A 24,149-nucleotide genomic window follows, 5' to 3' on the forward strand; every position below is an offset into this window, starting at 1 on the left:
ATGGATAAACAATCTGAAATATTCCCCAGACGTTTGGTTATTTGTCCAGTGTTAAATGTTCAGGATTAATTCTGTGGCTCAGATTGTTTGTAACAGTACTCTAGTTATCATTTAAAAGCATTCATTAAAATAATGTTATCAATAGCTATATATTCAGGTGGTCCTGGGCTTATGACAACAATTGTGACCAGAATGTCTGTTTCTAATGCAAGGCACTTGTGAAGTTACTGATTTGATGACCTTTTTGCTGGAGTTGTTACGTGGGTCCCTGCGGTTGTTAAGTGAATCACACAGTTGTGAAGCGAAGCTGGCTTCCCCCATTCTTTTTGCTTGTTGGAAGCCATCTGGGAAGGTCACAAGCAGTGGTGGGATTCAGCCAGTGTGGGAACTGGTTTGCTGAGCACATGCTTTGCACACGCACCAAACACACTCCGCACCACGCAGTGCGTTTGAAAACAGCTGTAAGACTTACCTTCTACTGCAACCCTGGTGAGTAAAGCAACTGAGGTGCAGCTATCCCCTCTGTTGCGCGAATCAGCTGAGCTGAAAAACACAGAAATATAGGGCAGGATAGGCAGATGGGCAAGGGAAAGTGATTACTGGAATGACCGGTTTGCCTGAACCGGTCCGAATTCAATCCCACCCCTGGTCACAAGTGGCAATCATGTGACTCCGGGATGCTGCAACTATCATAAGTGCATGTCGATTGCTGTCTGGGGAATTCTGGGAGTTGAAGTCCATACATCTTAAAAGTTGCCAAGTTTGGGACACAACTGTCCACATAAAAGTAGTCCCTGCCTGCAACTTTTTAAAGCAGCTGCATCTTTTCCCAGGAGAGCAGCACAATCCTGGGGAAAGATCAGGCTGCTTTAAAGAGTGGCATACCGATGCTTCTTCCTGCGCTGAGGCTCATACTTGGAATCGAAGATGGGACACCGCTCAATCCTTACGATATCCAGATTCCAGAATCACAAGCCTAATCAAAAGATTTACGAGAATTGGAAGTGATGCCAGTTTCATCACCACTACAACTTTAAGCGATGACTCCGCCTTGATTGGGAAACAGAGTTCTTTGCTCTAGATTAGACCTGGTGATTTAATTTCCTTTCATTCCTCCTAATTAAAACCAGTGGTGGGATCCTACCAGTTTAACAACTAGTTCAGTGATCACGCTCTTCGCAGCTGATCGTCGGAGCTACCGTTTTGCCTGAACCGGTCCGAACTGGTAGAATCTCATTTAATCATCACTGATTAAAACTCAAACTTCTCCAAGAGCCCAGACTGTGCCAAGCCTTATTCGTCTCATCTTCAACACTTCACCTCAGCAATAAAACCAAGATATTTGTACGGCTAGAGATGACTCAAAAAAGAGCGGACGATCGGATCGCGCAATTGGGGATCGGAACACTTTGCCTTGGGCGTGTAATTTCCCTTTTCAGGGGGCTTTTGAAAATGCAGCCAGCTGCTTTGAAATATGTTTTGGCAGCCCTCAAGTGGGAGAATCTGTGGTTTATTTATTTCCTCGAACGGGGTGGGAGAGAGAGAGAGCATGTGATATTTACCAGATAGGGGAGGAGGACATGTAAGAGACAGCTACTGCAATAAGATGATATCAGCTTTTGAACAGAAGCAGAGGGGGAAAAAAAACCTAAAAATTGTACCCAGTTGTGAAAAGGAGACAAGAATAACCTTGCTGGGTCAGGATGATGGTTTGCCGTACACTAGCAGAGATCTAACCATCATTGCACTGTGGGATTTATTTATTTATTTATTTATTTAATTTGACTTCTTAGTCGCCCCCTCTCCCCCCAGGGACTCGGGGCGACGTACAATAACAACAATCACAACAATATAATATGGAGGAGGTAGAAAATAAATAAATAAATTACAGTACTTTGAAACAATTAAAATCCCAATGACAGTTAAAATTTAAATTAAAATTAACAATTAAAAATGCCCAAGAGGTGGAGAAGCTCTAAATTTAAGCCAGGCCGGCTAGTCGGAACAGGTGGGTCTTCAATTTCATATGGAAGGAGCGGAGGTCAGTTGTTGTCCTAATGTCTGGGGGGAGGTCATTCCAAAGGGTAGGGCCCATCACAGAGAAGGCCCTACTCCTGGGCGCCGCCCTCTGACACTCTCTGGAGGACGGCACCCAGAGAAGTCCCTCTCTGTGCGAGTGAATAGGTCGCAGGGCTATGTGGGGCAGGACGCGATCCCGCAAGTAACTAGGCCCTGTGCCATGGAGCGCTTTAAAGATGGTGACTAACACCTTGAAGCGCACCCGGTAGGCCACAGGAAGCCAGTGCAGCTCGCGCAGGAGAGGTGTTATATGGGAGAACCTCGATCTCCCCATAATTACCCGGGCGGCTGCATTCTGGACCAACTGCAGTCTCCGGGCGCACCTCAAGGGGAGCCCCATGTAGAGAGCATTGCAGTAGTCCAGGCGAGACGTCACCAGCGCGTGAGTGACTGTACGCAGGGCCTCCCGGTCCAAAAGGGGTCGCAATTGGCGCACCAGGCGAACCTGGTGGAACGCCCCCCTCGCGGATGACAGTCCGCGGCTTATCTGAAGGTGACTTCAAGACCAAAAGTTCTTAAAGCATGCCCCTCCGTGCATTTATTCCATTCCCCACCATCCTGTCAGAACTGAAGAAGCTTCTGCGATGAGAAGCAAAACGTCTTCCAAGAAAAACCAGAAAGTCCTGTTGCCTCTTGAAAAAAAGCACCTTTGGAACAACCATGACCTGGAGGTCTGAGAATCTCCCCAACTGCTCTGTGAATTAATTGTGCCCAAATCATCTTGTACAAAATAGGGCCGTTCCCAGAGGTGAGATTCAGCTGTTTCGGACCGGTTCTGTTGAAGCGGTAGCGGAAATTTTGAGTAGTTCAGAGAAGTGGCAAATATCACCTCTGGCTGGCCTCGCCCTTTCTCCCCAGTCCTATATTCCCTCGATTTTTTAGCTCAGCTGATTCGCGCGGCAGAGTGGATTGCCACGCCTCAGCTGAGCTAAACAACCGCTCAGCTCACCAGTGCTGACACTGAGGGTGGTCTTTGAGTGTGGTGTGCGCATGCCAAGCACATGTGCGCTTTGCACGCTCTTAGAATGGCTGTTCCAGGTTTGCTGAGCCGATGTTGTTCAGATGTTTGAGGACTGCCAAGTCGATGCGAGCTCTTCCAGGTAAACCAGATAGGAAACCCAACTAATTCTACTTCGTTGTAAGGCTACGTTAACAGGATCGTGCAAATTGTAAAATACAGGCCATCTTCCATTTGCAATCATTTGTTTGGTTGCTGTTCAAAGCGGCAACGACACTGAAAAAGAACGAATGTCGGGGTTCCAAATAGCATCCAAAATTAAATCAGAATCCAAAGCAAAGTATTGCTCAAAGTTCCAGTTTATGAAGAGAGCCATGTTGGCACATCTGGGAAAACCCGAATCGGAAAGCTTCCCAGTTTTCCCCACCAGTTGAAAGTTCAAGATCTTGCCCCCACACCCACAAGTCCATCCCATGGTCCAATCATCCACTGCCGCGCTGGCAGCTTCCACCCATCCAGTTCTGGTCGGGTGCAGAGACAAAGGATGACCTTGGCTTCCTAGAAAGAATGTTGTTATGGCTGCATATCATCTAACTCCATACAATCCCATTTTCCCACCATAGAAAATGCCTAGTAGAATAATAGAAAGTGTGGGAGGCCAACGATCCAAAAGAAAAGATGGCTGCAGGCCGGACACCTGACATGATCGTTTGTCACACTGATGACCATCGCAGCAAACAGAGGGTGGTGCGATTAAAAAATTTGGGCGTTTGGCAACTGGCATGTATTTCTGACGGTTGCGGCGTCCCCGGGGGTCAACCAATCCCCTTTTGCGACCTTCTGACCAGCGAAGTCTAGGGGGAAAACCAGATTCACCTTACAACGGTGATACTAAGTTAACAACTGCAGTGATTTGCTTAACAACGGTAGCAAGGAAGGTTCTGAAATGGCGGGGAAATTCACTGAACAACTGTCTCGCTTAGCAACAGAAATTCCTTGCTTAATTGTCATCGTAAGTCGAGGACTTCCTGCACAAATGTCCTGCCACCACTTTTAATGGCTTGATCCATTAGGGCCATTCTTCCTCTGCTCGTTAAGCCGCCGGAGGCTCCTGCTTCTCTTATCTGATTGTTTCCTAGGCAGCATCTCTTCCCTCTGGGGCACCCCAAGGTCATCCACACGTCCCACCCCCATTGGTCCCTCCTTGCTAGGAGCCTGAGGATTGCGCTGCCGTGATTTTAAATTAGGAACGCAGGGCTACAAGTTTGCATTAGTTTCAATTACAAGTTCTATCGATCAATGGATCCGTCAGGTGGAAATTGTGCTGATTCTTCACCCAGAATTGCCTTTTAATAATTCAGGAGAAGAGAGAACAGGACTTAACTCTTAGCGGTTAGGGCTGCAGCGGCCACGAGAAGTAAGCAGGAGCAGAATAACGAGAGCAGAGTTGCATCTTCCCTTCTGTGCACAGGTGTCCTGATCAGAAGTGGTAGTCAGCCGCTTCCAACCGGTTCCACCGAACTGGTAGCCTTGGCTCTATGCCATCCTATTTAGGCACATTTTGGAGGCATGCACAGAAGGGTGGGTGCATGCATGGAATGTGTGGAGACTCTGGAAAGAGTGCAGAGAAGAGCAACAAAGAGGATTAGGAGACTGGAGACTAAAACATAGGAGGAACGGTTGCAGGATGTCTAGTTTAATGAAAAGGAGGACTATGGGATAGCAGTGTTCCTATATCTCAGGGGTTGCCACAAAGAAGAGGGAGTCAAGCTGTTCTCCAAAGCATCTGAGGGCAGAACAAGAAGCAATGGGTGGAAACTAATCAAGGAGAGAAGCAACTTAGAACTGAGGAGAAATTTCCTGACAGTGAGAACAATTAATCAGTGGAACAGAAGTTGCCTCCAGAAGTTTCCTGTCTAGGCAGAGGTTGGACTAGAAGACCTCCAAGGTCCCTTCCAAGTCTATTCTATTTTATGTATGTATGTATGTATGTATGTATGTATGTATGTATGTATGTATGTATGTATGTATGTATGTATCTTCTATCTATCTATCTATCTATCTATCTATCTATCTATCTATCTATCTATCTATCATCTATTTCTCTGTCTCTCTATCATCTCTCTATCTATCTATCTATCTAACTAACTAACTAACTAACTAACTAACTAACTAACTATCTAAATTAATTAATCAGTGGAACTCCTTGCCTCCAGAGGTTGTGAATGCCCCAACACTGGAAGTCTTTAAGAAGATGTTGGATAGCCATTTGTCTGAAATGGTATAGGGTTTAAGGTATACAGGAGGTTGGACTAGAAGACCTCCAAGTTCCAACTCTGCTATTGTATTGTATATATTCAAAATGAAATAGCCCTGCCCTGCAACATTTTTCATGGGAAAATCCATAGATTTTCTCCCAGCTTCTACCAAGTGGCTTTGTTGTGTCCTGCAGCCACCAGCCACTCCAGCAGCCAAATCAGAGGAGAAGGAGGAGGCGTGGGAATCAGGGTCAGCATCAAGGCAACCTGAGAGCTCCATGGGAGAAGAGGGAGTGGAGCTGGTAGAGAGAGAGAGAGAGGCAGACCTGGGCCGTCCGTCAGTCCTCTGATGGAGAGTCAACAGGTCTGGAGGTGGCTGATGAGGAAGAGGAGGAACAGCTGAGTCCAGTGCCTGACGCGCCGATGTGCAGAAGGCAGAGGAGAGGAGAGCAGTGGAAACCTATGGGCTGGTCCTTGGGATGGAAGAGCCACCACTGCTAGAGCCCACCCTAGCTCTGGGGATGAAAGGCAGGGGGTGGAGATGAATAGATGCGACAGACAACTATTCATCTCCCTGCCAGACAGATGGACTTGTCAGCCTGTGATGAGAGAGACACTTTTTTGCCAGATTTGCCGACGCTCCTAAGAAAGGAATCTTTTGAGTTCACTTCAGAGGGTTTGTCATGTTTAGGAAGCTGGGTCAGGACAGGCTGGCTGGCGCATAATTAAAGCGCCATAAGAGTGGCTTTTTTTTTTTGCATCAGATCAGGCCTTTGAGGCGGCGAGCGACATTTCTTGCAGGATACGGATCCCTCCTGAGCTCCATTCTCCTCCGGGCTGTTGTATCGGACAGAGAGAGAGAGAGAGAGAGAGAGAGAGAGAGAGAGAGGGAGGTTTTTAGTAGGTTTGAATGGAGGGGGAAACAAAGCCTTAATCCTCCTTCTTGCAGATCTTCATTTCAACCGTATCTTTTTTTCAGAGCCTTGAAAGGGATTTGAGGGTTTTCTGTGAGGAAGGAAGCCGGGTGGCATGCATTAAAAAAATGGGGCAGAGGGCGATACGAGTGCAGAAAAGATGTTGGTAAGAATAAAAGCCATGAACATTAAAAGAAAAGGGGGGGGAAAAGAGCAATTCCAGATAACCAGCCTGTTAGGGCCTCGAGCTTAAAAGGTACTTAATCATCTAATTACGCGGAAGGAGGGTTCTTTTATTTTTCTTTCTTTTCCCCCCCATCCTCTCGCCATGCTCGTGCCGGCCTCCGAAATGGGAAAGGGGGGGGGGGCTGAGCGAGAGAGGGAGATGAAAAGGGGTGGAAATCTGGAAAAAAGAAAAAAAATTTAAAAAGCTTGCACGCTACAAGGGTTCCAACTCGTCCGACTGTCTCGAGCCACATAAAAGAGCGAGAACTTCAAATATTATTTCATCGTTTTTCAGCTGGCAGCGGCTCCATTCTCTGAGCCAGCTGCTGCAAGGCTCAAAATCTTTCAAGAGCCCCCTTCAGGTTCAAATATACTGATTTCCTTTGTCCTCCCTTTTTTCCTTCCTTCTGCCCAAAGCTGCCACTTCAGGAGCGAGAGAGAGATTCCCTGGCCTCCGGAGTTGTCAAGAGCCCCACTGGTTGGATGGGGGTAGGCGGTGGGGGGAAGAGAATTCTTGACAGGTGCAGGCAGAGTCAGGTGGGGGGGGAGGGGGGCAAGACGGGGGAAAGTGGAGTCAAAAAGAAAGTCAAGAGGCAACCCTCCAATGGAAGGGCTTTTTTTTTTTAAAAAAAGAGTCCTTTCGAATGGGACACCATTAAGAGCGGGAGATGGGTGGGGGGGGTGTATCAAGAGGCCTTCAAGTTTATCCTGAAGATAGTTAGATAGCTGGATAGATGGATGATAGATGATAGATAGATAGATGGATGGATGGATGGATGGATGGATGGATGGATGGATGGATGGATGGATAGATGGATAGCTAGATGGATGGATGGATAGATAGATAGATAGATGGATGGATGGATGGATGGATGGATGGATAGATAGATAGATAGATAGATAGATAGATAGATAGAGACAGACAGACAGACAGATAGACAGACAGATAGACGGATAGCTAGATGGATGGATAGATAGATGGATGGATGGATGGATGGATGGATAGAGATAGATAGATGATAGATAGATAGATAGATAGATAGATAGATAGATAGATAGATAGGATGGATGGATGGACGAACAAATGGATAAATAAGAGAGATAAGAGAGAGAGATAAAGATAGATAAGATAAATGTAGACAGACAGACAGACAGAAACATGAATGGATGGATGGATGGATGGATGGATGGATGGATGGATGATAGATAGATAGATGTAGACAGACAGACAGAGACATGGGTGGATGGATGGATAGATGATAGACAGACAGACAGACAGATAGACAGACAGACAGATAGATATAGATGATAGATAGGTAGATAGATAGATAGATAGATAGATAGATAGATAGATAGATAGATAGATAGATAGATAGATAGATAGATAGATAGATAGATGTAGACAGAGACGATGGATGGATGTGGGTAGGTGGGTGGATGGACGGATGGATGGATGGATGGATGAGTGGGTGGAAGGATGGATGAGTGGGTGGGTGGGTGGGTGGGTGGATGGATGAGAGGGTGGGTGGGTGGATGGATGAATGAGTGGGTAGGTGAATTGATAAGTGGGTTGGTGGGTGGATGGATGGATGGATAGATAGATAGATAGATAGATAGATAGATAGATAGATAGATAGATAGGATGGATGAGTGGGTGGGTAGATGGATGGACAGAAAGAATTGAATGGATGGATGGAGAGAGAAGTGGATGAATGGATAGATGGATGGATAAACGGACGGATGGGTGGATGGACAATAGATGCATAGATAGATGTAGAAATGGAGGGAGGAGAGTGAGAGAGGACAGATATGGATGGATGGATGAATAGATAGATGGATAGAGAGAAAAGGAGATAGAGAGGCAGACATACCGACATACAGTATATGGATGCACTAGAAGACCTCCAAGGTCCCTTCCAGCTCTATTCTGATTGATTGACATCCAGGGTGTAAGAAAGGGGTGTCAAACCCACGTCGTCATGTGACTTTCTCCCCCCCTTCACTAGGCCAGGTGTGGGCGTGGGCAGGCGTGACACCCCTGTTGGAAGAGGTCGTGTGGAGGCCAAGGAAAGGAACTCGAAGCTTTGCAGATCAGGGTTTGTCCCCTGTTGTCTTGCAATGCCACCCTGCTTTCCATTCCTTAACGAGAGGCGATTGGCACAGCTTCTACCCAGCCCTCGTTAGCATATAAAAAGGTTTGAGGCTGCGTTAAGAAGTTCATTACAGATAATTGAAGAGGCCAGGACTGGAAAAAGGCAAGCAGGCACTTCACGATGTGTGGCTCCCTTTGATTGACTCCCATGTCCTTCCTAATTGAAACGTTAAAAAGCAATTTTTTGGGGGGGGGGGGAAAGCAGAAGAGAGCCTCCCGCGGCCCTAACTCTAGAAGCCTGAAAAAGTCCCATTGCACAAGGCACAACGTTACACAGGTATAGTCCTCGATGTACAACCATTTGTTTAGGGACCGTTCAAAGTTACAATGGCCCCGCCCTGAAAAAAAGGGACTTATGACCGTTTTTACAAACTTATGACCGTTGCAACATTTCCTCCCTCCCCCCCCCCCCCCAGTCACACGATCAAAATTGAGACGGTTGGCAACTGGCATGTATTTGTGACAGTTGTAGGGACCTCCACCAGCAGGCTTTAAATGGTGGTTTCCACTCCCAGAATTCCCTGCCCAGCATGCTTTAAGAGGTGTGGACTTCAACTCCCATAATTCCCTAACCCGCATGCTTTAAGATGAGTGGACTTCAATTCCCAGAATTCCCCAGGTAGCAGTCTTTAAGATGTGGACTTCAACTCCCAGAATTCCACAGCCAAGCATATTTTAAAATGGGTGGACTTCAATTCCCAGAATTCCTCAGCCAGCTTGCTTTAAGATGGGTGGACTTCAACTCCCAGAATTCCCCAGCCAAGCATATTTTAAGATGGGTGGACTTCAACTCCCAGAATTCCTCAGCCAGTATGCTTTAAAATGGATGAACTTCAACTCCCAGAATCCTACAGCCAAATGTTTTAAGATGGGTGGACTTCAACTCCCAGAATTCATAGAGTTTATTTGATTATTGTGTAATTTTAATTATACAATAGACTGTATTGATCGAGCACTCATTATTGTCTTATTTGGGGCGGCTTTTTTAACACATAGCTTGTTTTAATAGTGTTTAATGCTTATTCCCAGCAGAACTGCTTTCTGGAACAGTGAAGTTCATGCATTTATTAAAAGACTTGCTTGTATAGGAAATAAATGTTGAGCAACTTTGAATCAAAACGTATCCAGATGACATTTTCCCCCCACCCACCCCCGAATTCTTTGTCGTATGGCTATTTCATACAGAACAATTTCTCCCTCTTTTACATACTTGCACACAGATCCAGCGATCTAACATTTATTTAGATATTAAATTAACTTTAATAGCCATCCGGAAAGAAACATCAGGAAAGGAAACAATTTGTTGCACTTTGCAATTGATACTGAAATTTAGGAAATATATATAAACCCAACGGTGGGATTCATTATAAAGATTATCGGATGGTTTCCCCAATTTGTTCGAAAACTTTCAGACCAAAGGATGGCTAATTGAGCATGGCTGATAAAAAGGGTAAAATTTGCACATTGGGCTTGTAATCCCTTCAGACAGCTTAGCTAGGTTATAATGAAGATGAGACAATACGGGGCCATATTTGGAATAGGATGATAGAATGTGACGATTGATGATTTTGTGCTGATGACATGAGTATAAAACCATTCCCTCCTGAATTAAATCTTGAGATTGTTTGTATCGCTCTGTCTGCCTTCCGATGCCAAATAGCATCAAATCGGTACATAAAAACCATAGATACTTTTCACAGGTTGGTCTAGTGGTGAAGGAACCAGATTAGAAACTGGGAGTTGGTGAGTTCTAGTCCTGCCTTAGGTATAAAAGCAGACTGGGTGCTTTGGGCCAATGGCCAGGAGAGTGTGAGTTATAGTCTTGTCTTAGGCACGAACACTGGCTGGGTGACTTGGGTCCAATAACCAGGAGATGTGAGTTCTAGTCCTGCCTTAGGCCAAAAGCTAGTTGGGTGACTTGGGTCCAATGACCAGGAGATGTGAGTTCTAGTCCTGCCTTAGGCGAAAAGCTAGCTGGGTGACTTGGGCCCAATGACCAGGAGATGTGAGTTCTAGTCCTGCCTTAGGCGAAAAGCTAGCTGGGTGACTTGGGCCCAATGACCAGGAGATGTGAGTTCTAGTCCTGCCTTAGGCCAAAAGCTAGCTGGGTGACTTGGGCCCAATGACCAGGAGATGTGAGTTCTAGTTCTGCCTTAGGAGAAAAGCTAGCAGGGTGACTTGGGCCCAATGACCAGGAGATGTGAGTTCTAGTCCATGCGGCGGCAGCAGCAGTGCCCTGATTCTGCGGAGAGAGCTGGGCCAGGGCATCGTGAGGCTGGCAGGCGCGTGAGTGACAGCGGAACAGCCGCTCCCCCAACCCCCCCTCCAGCCATGCAGAGCGCCATTCACTGCCATTTCGAAGGCGGCAAGCTGCGGGAGCCGGGCAGAGGCGAACAGATGCTCACGCGGCTTGGCGATACCCCTAGGTCAGTGAATGGTGCTGTGCCCGGCTTGAAAGGGGGTTTGCCGGGGGGCTGCTCGTGAGTGTGGTCACTTCATGGCTGTTGTGTTGCGTTGCTGCGACAGCGCAACACAGCCGTTTGCCCCTGAGGCTGTGCCTGGCTCTTTGGGAGCCCCTCGCAAGAGAGCAGCTACCCGGCAACCCCAAAACAATAAACCCTCCCCTCGTAATAAGGCCCAAGCCATATTTTGTGGGTAAAAAGAAAATAAGACTCTATCTTATTTTCGGGGAAACACGGTATAAGATCTGGGAGAAATTTTATCGATGGTTGGAACAAAAAAAGGAAAGGCCCAAAATAAGAAATGACTAAGATTTATAGAACGGAGATTAGAATTATGCATGAAACTATAACAGTGAAAACGTATGAGATAAAAACAAAGCAGCATGGCTGGAAATACGATGTATTGATGTTTGTAAATACTGAGTAGGCCAAATGTAAACAAGCGTGGCAGTTTTAATGTATAACTTTATATCTTAATAGGTATGGCAAAGGCTTTGCCAATCTTTGGCAAAGAATTTGTGTTCAATAAAAAAACTTTTTAAAAAGAAGGAGACGCAGGTGAAAACGTGAACACGTGACGCTTTCTGTCCTGACTCCCCGAATTGGGCTCCGTCTGCTTTCTGTGCAGGACTGTCCCCAGCTGCTGAAGGCCAACAAGATCTTGGTCCCCGTGGATGTTATCAAGCCCATCACCCTGAAGGCCAAGAATTTACCCCAACCGCAGTCCGGCCAACGGGGCTACGAGTGCATCATCTCCATCCAGGGCATGGAGAAGCGCGTGCCGGCCCTGAGGTTCAACAGCTCCAGCGTCCAGTGCCAGAACACTTCCGTGAGTAAGCGCCCTCCGCAAGGGAGGAGGGAGGGGGGGCTCTGGGGGAACGGTCCAGGCGGCAGCTGGGACTGTGGAGTTTTTTTTCCCCCCCCAGGGAAAATATTTTGTTTAACAGTAATACAAGGTGTACGGAAGTAGAAAAAATGGATGATAGATACAGAAGTAAGGAGTTAGGTGGGTGGGTGGGTGGAGAGACAGACAGACAGACAGACAGACAGACAGACAGACAGACAGAAATAGATGATAGACAGACAGTAAGAAGTATTGGATAGATGGACGGATGGATGGTCAGGCGGACAAACAGGAATAGATGATAGATAAACAGCCAGACAGAAATAGATAGATAGATAGATAGATAGACAGACAGACAGACAGACAGACAGAAAGAAAAGAAAGAAAGAAAAAGAAAGAAAGAAATGATAGACAGAAAGAAGTAGGTGATTAGATAGATAGATAGATAGATAGATAGATAGATGATAGATAGATAGATAGATAGATAGATAGATAGATAGATAGATAGATAGGCAGGCAGACAGGCAGAAAGAAAGAAAGAAAGAAAGAAAGAAAGAAAGAAAGAAAGAAAGAAAGAAAATAAAGAAAAAGAAATAAATAGACAGAAAGAAGTAGCTGATTAGATAGATGATAGATAGATAGATAGATAGATAGATAGATAGATAGATACATAGATAGATAGATAGATAGATAGATAGATAGATAGATAGATAGATAGATAGATAGATAGATAGACAGACAGACAGACAGAAAGAAAGAAAGGAAGGAAGGAAGGAAAGAAACAAAAAGAAAGAAAGAAAGAAAGAAAGAAAGAAAGAAAGAAAGAAAGAAAGAAAGAAAGAAAGAAAGATGATAGATAATTTATCTGTCTATGTTTGGCAACTGACTCATATTTATGATGGTCATAGCATTCCAGGGTCATGCAATCCCCTTTTGCCACCTTCTGAAAAACAAAGCCAATGGGGAAGCCATGTTCACATAACAACCATGTGATTAACTTAACAACTGCTGTGGTATGCTTAACAACCATGACCAGAAAGGTTGCATAGCGACAGAAATTTGGGGCTCAATTACAGCCATAAGTCGAGGACCTCCTGTGCCGCAGTTGCTGTTTGTCCTTTCAGAGATTGTCTCTTCTGTTGTTGTTGTTGTTGTTGTCAGAAAGAGAGGACGCCTTCTAGACTTCAGAGGGGAAGGCAAGAGTCATCTATTTTCTTCTTCAAACATTATTATCCGCGCGTATTATATATGCCATTCTGTGCTTCCCCCGGTAAAATTATGTCCAAGAATCATGAGGCCAGATACCAGTGTGTGTGTGTGTCCCAGCGGCTTTGATCTATTTTGAGAGACTGGTGTATTGTTGGAGACAAATGGATTGTGTAAATCAATTCCTGGAGGGGTGAGCCCCTTTTCCTTGTTTCCATCTTCCTTTCGGCTTTTTAACCAACATCCTCCTCACATTGTTTTCTGCAAATCCCATCTCAATATACAGGGAATCTTCCAGTTACGACCTGCAATTGAGCCCAAAATCTCATGCTCAATGTGGAACTACAACTCACTGTCTCCCTGGGGATTGGCCCAAAGTCATAAGGTGGGACTAGAACTCACCGTCTCCTGGTGATTGGCTCAAAGTCATCAGGTAGGACTAGAACTCACTGTTTCCTGGTGATTGGCCCAAAGAAGTCAGGTGGAACTAATTGTCTCCTGGGGATTGGCCCAAAGTCATAAGGTGGGACTAGAACTCACCGTCTCCTGGTGATTGGCTCAAAGTCATCAGGTGGGACTAGAACTCACTGTTTCCTGGTGATTGGCCCAAAGAAGTCAGGTGGAACTAATTGTCTCCTGGGGATTGGCCTAAAGTCATAAGGTGGGACTAGAACCCACTGTCTCCTAGGGATTGGCCCAAAATCACCCAGCTGGCTTTCGTGCCTAATATGGGACTAGAACTCATTGTCTCCTGGTGATTAGCTCACAGTCCCCCAGCTGTTTTTTGTGCCTAAGGTGGGACTAGAACTCCTCGTCTCCTGGTGATAGGCCCACAGTCCTCCAGCTGGCTTTTGTGATTAAGGTGGGACTAGAACTCATTGTCTCCTGGTGATTGGCCCAAAATCACCTAGCTGGCTTTTGTGCCTAATATGGTACTAGAACTCATTGTCTCCTGGTGATTAGCCCACAGTCCCCCAGCTGGCTTTCATGCCTAATATGGGACTAGAACTCATTGTCTCCTGGTGATAGGCCCACAGTCCTCCAGCTGGCTTTTGTGCTTAAGGTGGGACTAGAACTCCTCGTCTCCTGGTGATTGGCCCAAAGCTACCCAGTTAGCTTTCACGCACACACACCATCGCCAGCTGTTCTTCCAGTTTCCGGTGAGTGCATGCACACCAGCCAGCTGGTCTTTGTGTTTCTGGCACTCGGCTGCGCGCATTCCGATTTGGACACTTGGTGCCGAAAAGGTTCATCATCACTAGAATAGAATATAGAGAATGGAATGGAACGGAACAGAACAGGGGATAGAATGGAATGGAATGGAATAAGAAATAGAATAGAATATGGAATGGAACAGAACGGAACGGAACAGAATAACTTTATTGTCACTTTGAATGTTCACTAATCGCCATAATTAAAATGAAAATTCGTTGCAAGCAGCTCCCAAAGGGTCACCACCTCCAATACACACTACATAAATGACAAAATAAATACACAAATAGAGAAAGAAATATAGAATTATGCATATACCCACATATATTCTATGAGACAGAGCCAATGCAGCTGCAGCCGATCCCGGCGCCACCATCTTGGGAATGGAATAATGGGAGAATCTGCTCAGGGGTCTTTGAGGGACCCCCTACCCATCTCCAGCTCCGCGCATGCATCTACCGCCCTGCCGGTGTCCCTCCATCCCTGCAGCTGGCTGAGCGTCCATCTTCTGGCCTCTGCTTGTTGCCTTGCCGACAGATGTTGTCCTTTTAATTAAGAGCCTCAGTGGCCATAAAACGTCCCCCGTGGAGGCCATGAAGGATTCATAGCCATCGGCTCGGCTCGGAGTAGCCATGCAGTCAAGAGGAACTAATGTCAAATGAAGCCAGGAGATGTACGAGGGGGCTACCCAACCCCTCTCTGTCCCTCTCACATCATATTTCTGCCTTGGGTTAATTACTCATCATTCGAGCTTGCAAGATTTGATGCCCGAGTGTCACCCTCGCCCACCCCAGGGGCTATCTTCCAGGCTGCATTCTTCTAAGCCCAAGATTATACAGAGAAGAAAAACGGATTGGGTGGAAGGCTAGCTCTGGCTGCCAGGGATTGGTTTTGATTTTTAAAAAAATGACTAGCTGATACTCGCCGTTGTCCAGGTATTTATTTATTTATAGGTGGAAAAACATCCGGACCAAACATAATTGCTAAGTTTGGATTTTCCCCCTTACCAGAGGGAGACCCCTTGTGGAGTACTGTGAAGCCGTTACCATGGCAACTCCACTGCGCTGTACAGTAGAAGCCATTTTAAGGCACAACAGGCTGTATCTTAACAGAACACAAATGCCAAGGGGTGTGAGAAACATATGATCTGATGAAAGGATAATAATATTATGTGTGTTTGTGTGTGTGTGTGTGTGTGTGTATGTATGTATGTATACGTATAGGTATAGGTATAGGTATACGTATATGTATATGTATATGTATTTATGTTACAACCCCTGGTATGGCCAAATATGGGAGGGAACACACTGTTTCCCTTTGTCTGTCTTTCGGCTCACTCCAGGAGACCATCCAGGCAGAAAACCATATTTTTAATGTTGCCTTTGTTATATTTGTGTTGTATTTGTTTATTTATTTATCAGCACAAATACAACACGCACACACACATCTATATATACCTCATCTTCCTTCCTTCCTTCCTTCCTTCCTTCCTTCCTTCCTTCCTTCCTTCCTTCCTTCTCCTCTCATCTATTTCTTCCTCCCTCCCTCCTTCATTCTTCATTTCTCTTTCTCATTCCTTCCCTTCCTTCCTTCCCTTCTCATCTATTCCTTTCTCCCTCCCTCCTTCCTTCCTTCCTCCCTCCCTCCCTCCTTCCTTCTCCAATTTTCATAGCCTACGCTGGTTCTCTATCTATTTGCACTGGGTTACGAAAGGAAAGGAGATTGGGGAACTCAGAAAAAAACTTACCCTATGAATGATAAAATCCCTCTGCTTTCCTCCTTCATTTCCAACCCCCAAATCAGGGACGAGAGACCCAGGGGTGCCATCTTGCCAGTCCATGTCTAAAGTGCTTTTAGAAAAGTATATTTCATGCCTTTTCCCAGAGAGGTTTGATTTACAAGAAATACAGTTGCACCTCGAGCATAACAGTCACTGGAAACCCTGCCAAATAATTGCAAATAAGTTTGCATTTAATCGATTGTCTAAATGAGCATTTCCTGCTTGTTAATCTAAATGTTCATTTCCCAATACGGGAAGTCCTCGACTTATGACGACAATTGAGCCCAAAATTTCTGTTGCTAAACGATACAGTTGTTAAGTGGGCTTTGCCCCATTTTACAACCATTCTTGCCACAGTTGTCATGTGAATCACCACGATCATTAAGTTAGTAACATGGTTGTTAAGTGAATCTGGCTTCCCCCCTTGACTTTCCTTGTCAGAAGGTCGCAAAAGGGGATCGCGTGACCCCGGGACATTGCAACTGTCGTAAATATGAACCAGTTGCAAACCACCTGATTGATTGTCATGTGACCACGAGGCTGCTACAACGGCTGTAAGTGTGAAGAACAGTCATAAGTCACTTTTTTGAGTGTCGTCATAACTTCAAATGGTCACTAAATGAAGTCAAGGACTACGTGTGCAATACAAGGCAGTGCAATGCAATATAATGCAATATTCACAGTATTTTTATATTTTATATTATAAACTAATAAAAAGGACAATTCTTAAAACAAAGGAAGTAAGTCAGCCAGTGAACTAAGATATCTATTCGTTTGAAATACTTGGGGAAAAGTCCAGCTGCAGGAATTCTTGCAACCCATTCCTTTCCCCTTAATAAATCTCATTAAAGAAGAATACCACATTCGCAGCTTGTAAGGTCCCTAAATCAGCTGCTGTAACTTGAGGATGACCTGTATCCATGGATAGTTTCTTTAAAAGAGGTAGGGAACGATGGACCTTTTATAACCGTGGGAACAGAGGTGGCATTCAGCCGGTTCAGGCCGGTTCGCCCGAACCGGTAGTGGAAATCGGCCACATGCCCCGGCTCTATGCCGTCCGATTTAGACACGTTTTTGAGGCTGGCCGCATGTGCAGAAGGCATGTGCGTGAGCAAAGCACATGCACAGAAGGCTGGGCGCAGATGAAGGGGCGCAGGCACCTGCAAAGTGAGCATGCGTGCATTAGCTTTTCCCTTCGTCTGGCCACTCTGCGCATGTGCACCCTTGGAACAGGCTCCAGTTTTTCCTCTGCCTCACTGATGTCTGACTGTGAAGGCAGCTGATAACTGTCAGACGGCCCTGGCCCCATCTCTGCCTCCAACACAGAACCTTCCCCAGACTCCAGGACTGGCCCATCTTCCTCCCCAACCCTCCTCACTGTCCAAATCTGCTGCCACAACACATTCCTGGTCAACAATCCCCGTTAAAAATGTTATTTTTCCAACAGGTTTTGGAGTTGTTATTGTCTTTTTTTTAAAAAAAAACCTCAAAATCCAAACAGATAGTCCCATTGCAACTGTTGGCTTTCTCTTTTTTAAAACTCAGTTTGCATACAGTGACAAACCGAGAGTCGGATCAACAGGCGTCTGATGTCTTGTTCCCTTCCCCTGTTTAGTATTCCTATGACGGGATGGAGATTAACAGCCTGCCGGTGGATCTGACGGTCGTGTGGAATGGGAATTTCAACATTGACAACCCGGCCCAGAATAAAGGTAACTTGTCGTTTCAACTTGTCCTTGGAAGTGGTAACCTTAGCAACAAGCCGCTTTTGTTTCCTTAAACCTAGCCAAACGGTGCCTGCTTCCTTTTGTCATCGATCACAGGCTAATTTTTGCTCTGGTTTTTAATGAATGCATTTACTCGGGGGTGTAGGGTCGCCACTCCTGACCCAGGCGGCTCCTTTATGCCTGCTGTGGCCCGCCAGCGGAGTTGGCAGTAGATTTGGACAGTGAGGAAGTTGGGGAGGAACATGGGCCAGTCCTGGAATCTGGGGAAGGCTCGGATGAGGGCTCTGCGTCGGAAGCAGAGAGGGCGCCAAGGCCATCTGGGAGTTATGCACTGCCTCCAGAGCCTCCAGAATCTGACATCAGTAAGGCAGAAGAACAGAGGGAGCCTGTTCCCAGTGTGTGCATGCACAGAGCTGCCAGAAGGCAATAAGAATTCAAAAAACAGGGTCGACTTGGGAGTAAGGCTTGGAGATGATTGGCCCCTCCCATAAGACATAAAAGAGGAGCGAACGGGACCTGAGCTTTTGCAGGAAACAATTAGTTCATCTGGTTGGTTCAAGCTTTGAAAAGTTCTGTTTGACTCTGTGCTAAGTTTGGCCTTGCTCTGCATTTGGCGATTAGGTCTCTGGCCGCATTCCAAGGGAGATAAGGTCGGTGTTTATCAGCATTCCCTTGAAAGATTGTGGCAACTCAAGCAGACATCTGTCAGATTCTTCACAGACTGTTTAAGAAGTCTTGCGGACTGTGAATTACCATAATTTATAGTCGTATAAATAAAATAGGGTTTTGGGGACTAAGATTGTGATTTATGCTTTCTCAGGAATCCTAGGTCAGAACACTGCCTGTAAAACAACTCTGTTGTCCTCCCCATCGATCCCAAAACACTTCCCCCACTTTTGAAGCTTAATTTCAAGAGAAGAGATTATCTGTGGGGTCCTTGGTGCTCTCAGAGCTGGGTGGTTTTCTTGCAGACGTTTCATGACCCAACTAGGCAACACCATCGGTTAGAAAGGAGTGGGGTTTGCTCTGTTTATATACAGGTGGCTTGCCTTGTCGGTGTTGGTTGAGGACAACAACAGCCTAATCAAGAAACCATCAAGAATATCCCCACCAACACTGACAGGGCTAGTATATAAACAGAAAGCAAATATCACTCCTTCTGGCACTGATGATATTAGCTAGTTGGGTCATGAAATGACTGTAAGAAGACAATAAGCTAATATAGCAACTTAGATCCCACAGTTGAACCCTGAGCTACAAATATCCTCTTCCTAAAGTATCTCTGCAGTTCAGGGTTGAACTGTGGAGTCCTTGGTCCTCTTTAATTTCTCAAATTCATTGTGACTGCATTCTCACAACTTGGCCAACCAGATCTGTCTGATGGGTGGGCTTCATTCCTTCCTTCCTTCCTTCCTTCCTTCCTTCCTTCCTTCCTTCCTTCCTTCCTTCCTTCCTTCCCTCCCTCCCTCCCTCCCTCCCTTCTCTTTCTATCTCTCTTTCTTTCTCTCTTTCCCTTCCCTCTTTCTTTCTTTCTTTCTTTCTTTCTTTCTTTCTTTCTTTCTTTCTTTCTTTCTTTCTTTCTTTCTTTCTTTCTTTCTGAAATGGCTAATGGTTGAACCTAGATGAAACGAAGGTATTTATGCATTAGGCAAAATGCCTTACCTGTTGTCCCTTTGGTGGGAAGACTTTGTTTCTTTGTGGGTGCAATCTCTGATTTGATCTGTTGCCTTTGCATGTTGGGTGGATCTGTTTAGTTTAGTTTCTAACTCAGAAACCAGGTTAATGGTTGTGTGGACATGGTTGAAGTGAATGTGGGAAAGAGCAAAGCTGGATTGACTTGTAGCCTGGGGAGGAGGTAAGATTGATGTGTGTGTATGTGTGACACAAGAGAGAGGGAGGGAGGAGAAAGGAAAGGAAACGAAGGAAGGAAAGAAAGAAAGAAAAGAAAGGAGGGAGGGAGAGAGAAACTGAGAAAGAAAAAGAAAGAGAAAGAAAGAAAGAGAAAGAAAGAGGAAGGATGGAAGGAAGGTAGGAAGGAAAGTTAGAGTGACAGAAAGAAAGAAAGAAAGACAGAGAGAGAGAGAAAAAGAGAGGAGGAGGGAGAAAAAGAAAGAAAAAGAAAGAGAGGGAGGGAGAAAGGAAAGAAAGAAGAAAGAAAGAAAGAAAGAAAGAAAGAAAGAAAGAAAGAAGAGGGAGGGAGGAAGATGAGGCAAAAAAGGAAGAAGTGAAAGGTAGAGTGGCAGAAAGAAAGAAAGAAAGAAAGAAAGAAAGAAAGAAAGAAAGAAAATGAAAGGGAGAAAGAGAGAGAGGGATGGAGGGAGAAAAAGAAAGAAAAAGAAAGAGAGGGAGGGAGAAAGGAAAGAAAGAAAGAAAGAACGAGGGAGGGAGGAAGGAAGATGAGGCAAAAAGGAAGAAGTGAAAGGTAGAGTGGCAGAAAGAAAGAAAGAAAGAAAGAAAGAAAGAAAGAAAGAAAGAAAATGAGAGGGAGAAAGAGAGAGAGGGATGGAGGGAGAAAAAGAAAGAAAAAGAGAGAGAGAGAGAGAGAGATATGAATTGGATGGAGATGGTGTTACCATCCCCAATTGCTTCCGAGCAGCTCCGAAGATCAAAGGCAGGGCATTAAGGATTTGCTTCTAGGGGAGGGAGGCCCAACCGTGCCCCCCACCCTCCCTGGCGCCCCTGGGAGCCTTCGGCATCCCTGAACTGCCTCTCTCCGTGCTTGCAATTTGTGTACGTGGCATTAAATGCCACAGAGCCGCTATCCACAGCTTTGGCCTTTCCAGCTGGTTTGGGGTCCTCCCGAATTAATCCTAGGATTTAGGCCGGGAGTAAAGAGAGCACACTTTCTTTCCGTCCCTTTTACTTTCTGTTCGTCATTCCCATTTGCAACGGGAGCCTGCACTGAGGCGGAGAGTAGATTTTATGCCTCTAAACCTTCCCAGCTGTATCCGGAGGCCTCGCTTGGCCTTTCATCTCCTCGGAAGAGGATCGGCCGTTTCTGATCTCTTTTCCCTTCCCTGCGAAGAGAGGCCGGCCTTTTTCTGCCCCATTCCCCGTTTCTTTTGATGGGGTTTAGGCAGCTGAATTGCACCGTCAGGGCTCTTAAGAGGGAACCCCTGGAGTTGGGGCTGGGTTGGGGGACGCTTTGGGACTTCCCTGTGAAGCTGCTCACATTTGCCTGTCGGAAAAAGCTCTGGGTCTGTCGGTCTCTCTTTCTTTCTCTCTTTCCATCACTCATATATCTATCTATCACTTTATCTGTCTTATTTATCCGTCCATCCATCCATCCATCCTGTCTGTCTGTCTGTCTGTCTGTCCGTCCATCCATCCATCCATCCATCCATCCATCTATCTCTTATCTATCTATCTCTTATCTGTCTTATTTATCCATCCATCCATCTGTCCATCTGTCCATCTGTCCTATCTATCTATCTATCTATCTATCCATCCATCCATCCATCAATCCATCCATCTCTGTATCTATCTATCATCTATCTATCTCTTATCTGTCTTATTTATCCATCTGTCCATTCTATCTATCTATCTATCTATCTATCTATCTATCTATCTATCTATCTATCTATCTATCTATCTATCTATCTATCTCTTATCTATCTTATGTATCCACCCGTCCGTCCGTCTGTCCACCCGTCCTATCTATCTATCTATCTATCTATCTATCTATCTATCTATCTATCTATCTATCTATCTATCTATCTATCTATCTATCTACCTACCTACCTACCTACCTACCTACCTACCTACCTACCTATCTAGCTATTTATCTATCTATCTATCTCTTTTCTGTCTTATTTATCCATCCATCCATCCATCTGACCGTCTGCCCATCCATTCTGTCTGTCTGTCTGTCTATCCATCCCTCCATCCATCTATCTATCATCTATATATCTCTTATCTATCTATCTCTTAGCTGTCATTTATCCATCCATCCATCTGTCCACCTGTCCATTCTATCTATCTATCTATCTATCTATCTATCTATCTATCTATCTATCTATCTATCTATCTATCTATCTATCTATCTATCTATCCATCCATCCATGTATCTATCTATCATCTATCTATCTCTTATCTATCTATCTCTTATCTGTCTTATTTATCCATCCGTCCATTCTTTCTTTCTTTCTTTCTCTCTCTCTCTCTCTATCTATCTCTTATCTATCTCTTATCTATCTTATGTATCCACCCATCCGTCCATCCATTCTATCTATCTGTCTGTCTGTCTGTCTGTCCGTCCGTCCGCCCGCCTGCCCGCCCACCCATCCATCCAATCTATCTATCCAGGGGTGAAATCAACTTACCTTCGCTACTGGTTTGCAAAGGTGAGTGCACGATCGAGCGAAGTGAGGGCGCTTGTGCCACCTACGCTCATGCCTAGGACCTTCCAGGCAAACTCAGAGCGTCAGAAATGGGACTTGATGACATCCGGGCACGACCACTACCGGTTTGCCCAAACAAGATAGAACCGACTAAAATGCACCCCTTTATTTCTCCCTCCCTCCCTCTCTCCCTCCCTCCCTCCCTCTTTTTGGCTGTCTGGCACAGTCACTGTGGGCCAGTCTGCTGTTTCCATGACAGCCCCATGGGCCAGATCTAAGCACCCCGTGGGCTGGATCTGGCCCCTGGGCCTTGAATTTGACACCCGTACTCTAGAATCTTTCAGGGTACAAGTATTTCCTGACGGTGAAAACCATGAATCAGTGGAACTACTTGCCTCCAGAACTTTGCCCCCCATCTGCATCCCATGTCCTTAGTGGCTTTCTCTTCTCCCTGCAGTCCACCTGTACAAGTGTGGAGCCATGAGGGACAGCTGTGGGTTGTGTCTGAAGGCAGATCCAGACTACGAGTGCGGCTGGTGCGAAGACTTGAACCAATGTACGCTGAAGCACCATTGCTCCGTCCTGGAGAACCGATGGCTGGAACTTTTGGGGACCGGCGGAAAGTGCACAAACCCCAAGATTATGGAAGTAAGTGTCCTCCCTTCCTCACGTCAAGACCTTCTCCAATGTTGCAACGGGTCACTTTGTGCAGTGGCGGTGGCGCAGTGGCCAGAGTGCGGTACTGCAGGCTACTTCTGCTGACTGCCGGCTGCCTGCAATTCGGCAGCTGAAATCCCACCAGGCTCAAGGTTGGCTCATCCTCCCATCCTTCCGAGGTGGGTCAAATAAGGACCCAGATTGTTGAGGGGGCAAGAGGCCGACTTTGCTTAGAGAAGGCTATAAAAGCAAAACTATCCTTTTCCAAGGATACTTTTTGGATTGTTGGTTTATTTTTTATTTTTTTATTTGACTTCCAGGTCTAATTTAGAACCAGTGGTCTCTTCCCCAGGGTCTGATCCTTGCTTAGCTTTTGCTGAGCTCAGCCAGGATCAGCTAAATCTAACTGCGAAGGAATATCTGACGTGATTAGAATATATCAGAAAGGTTTCCTGCTATTGTAGCTCATTGCAAACTAAATATGAACCAGAAATATGATGAGATTGCTGAGACAGACAGACAAACAAACAGAGACAGATAAACACACACACACATACACACACACACACGCACAAAGAGAGAGAGAGAGGGAGAGGGATGGAGGGAGGGGGGAGAGAGAGACAGAGACAGAAGTAATTTTAGGCTGCATCAGCAGAAATGTTTCAAAATTACAGAAAGCCACACTTCCACTATAGTTTTTGGAAAACGATTCTATCCTATTCACAGGGAGTCCTTGACATACGACCACAGTGGTACCCAAATTCCTGTTCTGTTCTGCTCTGTTCTATTCTATTCCATTCCATTCTTATTCTCTATTCCATTCCTTTCTATTCCATTCTATTCCATTCCTTATTCTATTCTATTCCATTTCATTCCTTATTCTATTCCATTCCATTCCATTCCATTCTATTCTATTCCATTCCATTCCATTCCATTCCTTATTCTATTCCATTCCATTCCTTATTCTATTCTATTCCATTTCATTCCTTATTCTATTCTATTCTATTCCATTCCATTCCATTCCATTCTTTCCTATTCTATTATATTCTATTATATTTATTCTATTCTATTCTATTCCATTCCATTCCATTCCATTCCATATTCTATTCTATTCCATTTCATACCTTATTCTATTCTATTCTATTCTATTCCATTCCATTCTTTCCTATTCTATTCTATTCCTATTTTCATGTCTTTTTGCTTAGTGTGCTGTTCCCTCCTCCTTCCCTGGGCTACACAAAACCTTGCTCACACAAGGGACCAAATAGCTTGGTGGGGACATGAGTTTGACTGAGAGCCTCAAGCCAGATGTTTCCACTCAACAGTTGGAAAAAA

The 24,149-nt window shown here is 45.4% G+C and overlaps 1 protein-coding gene across 1 annotated transcript in view; it reads left to right on the top strand.

Annotated features, from left to right (window-relative positions):
* PLXNA4 (plexin A4) overlaps window positions 1-24,149 on the top strand; it is a 397,694-nt gene that overhangs the window by 281,907 nt on the left and 91,638 nt on the right. Inside the window, exons 10-12 of the mRNA XM_081957639.1 lie at window positions 11,677-11,877; window positions 17,706-17,802; window positions 22,615-22,805. Of these exons, the coding sequence (XP_081813765.1) occupies window positions 11,677-11,877; window positions 17,706-17,802; window positions 22,615-22,805 (489 nt within the window). The remainder of the gene's footprint in view (window positions 1-11,676; window positions 11,878-17,705; window positions 17,803-22,614; window positions 22,806-24,149) is intronic.

This window comes from Natrix helvetica (genome assembly GCF_964273705.1).
Source record: "Natrix helvetica genome assembly, chromosome: 6".
Taxonomy (NCBI): domain Eukaryota; kingdom Metazoa; phylum Chordata; class Lepidosauria; order Squamata; family Natricidae; genus Natrix; species Natrix helvetica.